At 37.2% G+C, this 7,262-nt stretch overlaps 1 protein-coding gene across 1 annotated transcript; it reads left to right on the top strand.

Moving 5' to 3' along the window:
• Positions 1-248: 248 nt before the first annotated feature.
• On the top strand, positions 249-3,245 carry LOC112012628 (probable E3 ubiquitin-protein ligase RHA4A). The gene is made up of 3 exons (XM_024045007.2): positions 249-633; positions 1,038-1,123; positions 2,518-3,245. The coding sequence occupies exons 1-3, from the start codon at positions 418-420 to the stop codon at positions 2,966-2,968; spliced, it is 753 nt and encodes a 250-aa protein (XP_023900775.2). The 5' UTR covers positions 249-417; the 3' UTR covers positions 2,969-3,245.
• Positions 3,246-7,262: the final 4,017 nt, after the last annotated feature.

The following is a 7,262-nucleotide window of genomic DNA, read 5'->3' as shown; positions in this document are numbered from 1 at the left end:
TCTCTGTTTATAAATATCAACTAAGGAATTTTAAGATTAGCGTTAGTCTAAGCACTAATAAAAGAGAATTCATGATTATGTTGGGCCATGCATGAAGGACGAAGATAAACGGGCCTAAGTGCTTGCTGTGGGGGCCTATAATTTAGTGGAGAGTCATGGGCTCTTCCCATCATAGAAAGGTAGAGAATATATGCCATCATGTAACTATGATCCCAAAAGTGCTCTTTGTTTATCATATTTAATTAACAAAGTTTACATTAACTCTTAGTGAGCGTTTCCCAATACAGCAGTAAAGCAATCCTTCAACATTTCTCTCTCTCTTTGTGTTGGGCATATATAAAAAAAACACTAGAAGATTCTTCTGCATAAATACCCTGGCCAAGGCGTTTGCGCTTCTTCTGTATCTTAAAAACTCAGATGGGTGTTCCTCAGACTCCAAATCCTCCACACCTTTCTCCGGCACTTCAACTTAAACTTTACCAAGCTTTCATATTCTCAATTCCTATCCTATTTTCCATTATTCTACTTCTCCTGTTTTACTTGTTCTACCTCAAGAGGAGAGCTTCTACTCTCTCATATCCCCCACCTATACTTTCAAGAAGTCCAGTTCCAGCTAGTGCATATTTGACCTCAGTAAGATCTCTCTCTCTCTCTCTCTCTCTCTCTCTCTCACATACACACAATATTGCATACCCTACATGCAAGCACACATACAAATAGAAAAACAAGTACAATATGGTATCATGTGTTTTTTTTTTTTTTTTGAGTAAAGGTACTTTTTTGTTTGATCTTTAATAATAAGCTCACTGAATTACCCCAACATAGACTAAGAAAATGTTATTGTACATGTATGGCATCACTACTGTGATGATGTCAATCATGTACTATAAAATTTGACAGTACTCGTCCTGATCTTTTTCAAAGTTTTCAGGCTATAGAGAGATTCACAGATATTCATATTAGAGTTATACATGATATATAGCTTCTCTTTCAGGCCAATATTTGTCTAATTCTCTTTTGCTTCATATTTTCTACAGCCTTCTCAAGTGGGCTTGAAGGGGGAGATCAAGGACAAGCTTCCAACAATCTTGTTTGATGAGGAATTAAGGACAAAGGAATCACAGTAAGTATTTTTTGTTTTTCCTTTTACCTTTCAGATTTCCCCTATACTTTTAATCCAAATAAGATTAGAAAATGACTATCAATTTTACTTAAAAAAATTTACAAAGTGAGTGTCATACCAATAACATAATAAAAAAAATTTCCTATTTATTATTTTTTTTGTTTTGTATTTAAAAGTTGATGAGCTTGCTATTGATGTAAGGGTTATATGGTTGTTGGGCAATTCTTAAATAGTCCAAAAGAAATAATCGGGACTTTAAAGGTTATAGGGTTGTTGGGCAATTCTTAAATAATCTAAAAGAAATCATCAAGACTCTCGGTCTCTCACAAAAAGAGTAGGCTCCACACTTGGGGGTCTCACATCCTTTGTGAGAGGTCCAAGTCTAGCTAAGTTTTTTCCGTGGTTATTAATCAATTATGCACTACAGCACGTGCACCCGATGGCCTAAGATATATCACATCCGTCAACTTGAAAAGCCCTCTTCATAATAGATGAACGACTGAGAATGACCACTAAGTTTTTTTTTTTTCCTTTGTGAACTTCACAAAGGACCTTGATAGTGACATATCCTTGAAACCCCTATAGTCGTTACAGCTTCCAGATAGAATTCAATTTTTTTTTCAAACGAGTATCTCTAATGACATCCACTATTTTCCTAAATAGTGCGTTTTAAACATTACACGATAAGAGAGTAGCATATATGAGAGATGACATGTTTGGAGGTTATTAAATATGAATAAAGTTGAAAAGAGAATTGTGCAATTGATTTGAAGATTCTTTAGAAACAGTATCCCATCTGGATAAGATCAACATCCATTCATGTGCTATATGCAGGGTTTTTCTTTCAGGCATAGGAAGATCTGACTTGCCCTCCATGTTAAGTTGCATTTGATTATTATCTCTATTTGTTGCATGTTTTAAATAACTTTCCGCCAACGTTATCACTTCACCTGTATAGATGATCATGAAGGCTGATTAAGTCAATATAAAGTCCAGCAAACTCTGGCTGCTCATGGATCTCAATTTATATACTTGGTCTGCAAATTGCAGCATAAGTTCTCTAAAGTGCTAAAATGCCAAGGTTGAAACAGCCACAACAATTAAACTTAGTCTCAAAATGCTAAGTATAAAAGTTCATTTTTAAAAACGAAGAACTATTTTTGTTAAACAAACATATTACTAAGACCTCAGAATTGGCCGACCCTAACTTTTCTATTTAAAAATACATGGCCGACCCAAAATTTTGGGACTAAGGTTTTGTTGTTATTATTATTGTAACATATTAGTAAGACAAAGGAATGTAAGATCAACATTTTGGAAAAGTATTAGCAATTTTTCAGTTGAGGTGTAAGTTGAACTGAATTTAAGAAGATTTTATGATATATTTTTCACAGATGTTGTGTCTGCTTGGGAGAATTCGAGATCAAAGAAGAATTGCTTCAAATCCCATCGTGCAAACATGTGTTTCATGTTGAATGCATTCGTCACTGGCTGCACTCAAATTTAACATGTCCACTTTGTAGATGCTTGGTCACCCCAACCAAACTTGACAATCCACCTGCTCTACCTACCATATCCGAGCCCCTCCAGCAAGATAGCACAACTTCCAACCAGCACACACAGAATGAATCATCAGAACAGCAGCAGCAACAACAACAAGCAGACAGAGCAAGCTCAAATCTCATTAACATTCCAATAGAACATACAACAATAGCTATTGAAGGATCGTCGAGTGAGAATACACGAATAAGGGAATCTGGCAGATTACCTGACTTGTCCAATTGCAGGGAGAATGAGATGGATCATAGTCCAGAATCTGTAGTTCTCCATATCCGAATGCAATAAATTTATGAAGCCTTCTTTTTCAAGTTGGAATAAAGTGATGGACTATACACCAGTTCTGAAGGCATGCAGACAGGTCCATGCCTCTTAAAACATTCACATTTTTTTTTGCTGTGTTATTGCTGCTATTCCAACTTTATGAAGGCGGCTATAGTTAGTGTTAGTGAATCAGAGGGAAGATCAGTATAAGTTTTGGAAAGTCTCATTTGAGGTGTGTGTAGTAATTTGCTATTTGTCTTGAAAGAAAAAAAGAGTGCTAGTGCTGGCATAATTATCTTGAGCTCTTTTCTGTAGGTGTACGTAGCCTGATCAAATACAACAAAGTAACATATATACTGAAAAAAATATATATACAATTTTAGGCCCCCAACAACTTAAGCAAGGGAATAATTGGATTAACTGAACAAATAATGCGTATTCCAAAAAAATAATTTTACTTAGCAATTCAATCACAAATATAATTACAAGATCTAAAACTAATAATCATCAAAAGAGTAAAAGGCAAAAAAAAAAAAAGATAATCACGTAGAAAACCAATTAACAACCTCTTTGGATTTTTTTTTTAATTAAAAAAAAAAAGAAACCCTACTCCAAGGGGATCCAAGTTGAAGAAAATTCACTATAGAAGAAATAGTTACAAATTTACAATCAATCATAATATACAAAACTTTTGTGACCTCGAAATTTCTAGTAATACAACCTCAACAAACACCCTACTCGCTTTCTTACTGCAGTGGCCTCAAAACTTTCAGAATTGTAGAATTCTTCTACACGTACTCTCTCCACGAACAAACTTTATCCACTACATAGAAATTTCAAACAACAACAACAATCCATTGTCAAAAAACTAACCACGCAGCTGCTTTTCCATTGTAATGGCCTCAGAACTGTAAAATTCTTTTACACGAACTTTCCTCAATAACAACCCTCGTCTGCAACACTAGAACTAATTTGGACAGCAACAACAACCCACTATCGAAAAACTAATTCTGTGGTTTCAAGCGTAACAATTTAGGCAAAAGAGTGAATAAATCACATATTTATTTTTATTATTATTTTTTTAAGGAATAAAGAGAAAGGCTTCTACATGGCTTGTGCTAACTCTTTCTTTACCTTGAAAAACTTGCTTGTAGAAAAAAAGTTGTAAATTTATGTCAAAGTGACAAAAAAATCAGTCTGTCACATGATAATTATGGACAATGATATGATAAAAGGTGTAGTCATAGAATTACTTTATTGTAATAGGTAATTTAAGACTATACTTACATGTGTAGGCTTCCTTAGTACGTTTTAGCTGTGATTCAATAATATGCTCTCAGTTTTGAACATTCTATTCCATTTGTCACATATTTAGAACGAGCCCCTACAAAAAAATGACAAAATGTGATCAGATGATTATTCCTTTGTTGCCAATATATGGCACAACATGGGTGATGAATTCTTCAATAACTTTATAAAGTAATCGATGAATCCAAACAAGTGGCGTACGAGTCCCCTTATTATTCACATCTTATAATCATTGCACCAGCAGTTTGGGTTATTTGTAGAAAAAAGTCAAAGAAATCTTTTGTCGGCAAGCCCCAAGCATGTGAATCACACAAGAGATCCCTGACATGAAACACATCTATCAGTTCACACAAGCCTGCTTACGCCCAAAACACAAACCTGCTTACGCCCAAACTCAAGATGTACGAGGTCTTGGCCTAATAAACTCAGTATAATAAATTTGTAGAGAGCAGATTAAAAAATTAGGTTTTAATGAATATGACAACGACTAGTGTGGATTTTAAAAGACAATCAAGCAAGAACAAGGAAAATAGAGCTGGATCTATTCACCGTCCGAGGAGATATTTTATATATAAATTAATAACAATGGGTACAAATACAATTTTGATTGCTACATTATCCTCCCTCTCTTCTTTTTTCTCTCTCTTTTCCTTTAGGAGTCTCTTACATTATATATCTCATTCCCGGTGATCTTGGCCCTCCCTTTGTTAATCGTCCAAGCCACTACTTGAGTGCCCGTCTCATCAGACATCTCTTCTGGCTCTTTGTGAGTTGCGGTAGCTAAGGAAGTAATGTTCAGGGATCTTCTCCACATAAATGCGATTAGAAAAGTAGTTGCAATGCATTTAATGTGGAGGTTGTTGGGGAGATAAACACCTTGAGGAGCTTCCTTGAGTAATTAATATAATATATAGAAACACACTTTAACCCAAAAGGTCTAAGCCCTATGGGTATGTGCTCAATTATGTTATATTAACTACTCATTCTTCTCATCTTTATTCAATATGGGACTTCACTCACACGTGTAACCCAACAATCTCCCCCTCACGTGTGAGTCTGCCTCTCTATGGGCTTCAAGACCTCTCTGTGGGCCATGAACAAGTCCTTCTCACTCTCCCTTGCCTAATGGGCTTTTCACTTCATTGACGCGTCATCCATAGGTCTCTCGTATGCCATCCATGGGAACCACGTGTCAACCCCACACGCACATCCATGGGAACCCCGTACGTCCATGTCCATGGGAACCTCGCATCACACCATTATTTAGCACCATTAGCAATATTCATTTGTTGGGCTTTTTTTCTTTTTTCTTCTCCAGGATTTTTGTGTGTGGGCCGTCTAGGCTTTTTCTGTCCCCACTGGGTAGGGACCATGAACACATCTCACCACCTTCGCCGCACACCACCATGGGCTCTAATACCACTTGTTGGGGAGATAAATACCTTGAGGAGCTTCCTTAAGTAATTAATATAACATATAGAGACACACTTTAACCCAAAAGGCCTAAGCCTTATGGGTATGTGCTCAATTATGTTATATTAACTACTCATTCTTCTCATCTTTATTCAATGTGGGATTTCACTCACACGTGTAACCCAACAGAGGTAGCAACTTTTCCTTAGATATGTTTGGGTTCCCTTCCTTCTCGTGTGTTTATAAGACATGCTTCTAACACTGGAGCTTCTATGGAGGTCATTTTTATTGTTGGAATACGTATCTGAACTATATTTGTCTTAGCCAAGGAGGAATTCCTTTTCGAACCGCCTTATACTCATTTCTTATTTACGAGACTCTTAACTGAAATCCTTTATTTGTCCTCTTCGAACATGCCAACGTCCTCCGATAAGGCCCAAGGCCCAATATATAATTTTAGGCCCTTATCCCTACAATAGCTTCTCAAAACTTCGGTTTTTCCCTTTCATCTGAGGAGAAAAGGTGAGGTTTTGATTTTTAAGAGACAAAACCATTTATCTCTTTGGTTCACACGTGTAAGAGTGTCATTTTACGCGCCCCTTGATTGCTATTGACGCTTCATGGAAACCATTTATCTCTTTGGTTCACACGTATAGGAGTGCTGTTTTACACACCCATTGATTGCTACTGATGCTTTGTGGCTTGCGAGGCACCATTAATTGCTCTAAGCGGCGTTATGTTCCCACATCCAATGACGTGGCGTAGATCCAATGGTTGACATTTTTCCTTGGGTTTTGAGTGGGATAACTCCCACTCAATCTTACCCTCTATATAAAGCATCCGGAGAAATCATTTCCCTCATTTTACAAGTCTTCAAGCTCTCCAAGGATCCCAAGCGCTCAAACTCACAAAGCTCTCTCAGCCACTAAATTTCCCTAAATCTTTTCCTTAAGAAATTTCCAAAAGATTTTTCCTAAAGGTTTAGGGTTTAGTACACTTGTTCTCATAAGTATCTACCTCTTCAAACTTTCTGTTTCTCCTCGGCCTTCTTCCTTATTAGAAAACTTTGTCCTTGCCATTCACATTCGCATAGATGGTAGATTTAAACACTTAGTGGATTCTTCGGCCAGTATGGAGGGTTTTAGGGCCAAATATCATATCCCACAGGGAGTGGGCTTACAATACTATCCCCTAGACTGAATACTTACTAATAGAAAGGTGGGTGAAGTTGTCATTCCAATGATCGCTTTTATAGAGGGAGGAATGACTCTTCCTATGGGTAGGATAACCAGAGATTACTTGCTTAACCATAGGTTGTGTCCCCATCAGTGCACTCCCAACCTGTTTAGAGTCCTAGGGTGTATAGATGCTCTGAACGACCAAATGAACTTAAGGCTTACATGGCACGACATTGATCATATGTACAAGTGCCATTCCTTTGCTAGCGCGGGATATTACCTAAAATCCCGGACCAATGTCGTTAGGTTGATATCCTGCCTTCTTAAGTCTAACAAGGGCTTGAAGGATGACTATCTGGTTGCCTCCGGGGTGTGGCACGATGATCTTCCCTACCCAACTCGGGCAGGAGATCTAGGTG

This window comes from Quercus suber, unplaced genomic scaffold (assembly GCF_002906115.3).
Source record: "Quercus suber isolate HL8 unplaced genomic scaffold, Cork oak 2.0 scaffold_439, whole genome shotgun sequence".
Lineage (NCBI taxonomy): Eukaryota > Viridiplantae > Streptophyta > Magnoliopsida > Fagales > Fagaceae > Quercus > Quercus suber.
Note: the sequence above shows the minus strand (reverse complement) of the source record. Positions and strands in the feature narration are given on the sequence as shown.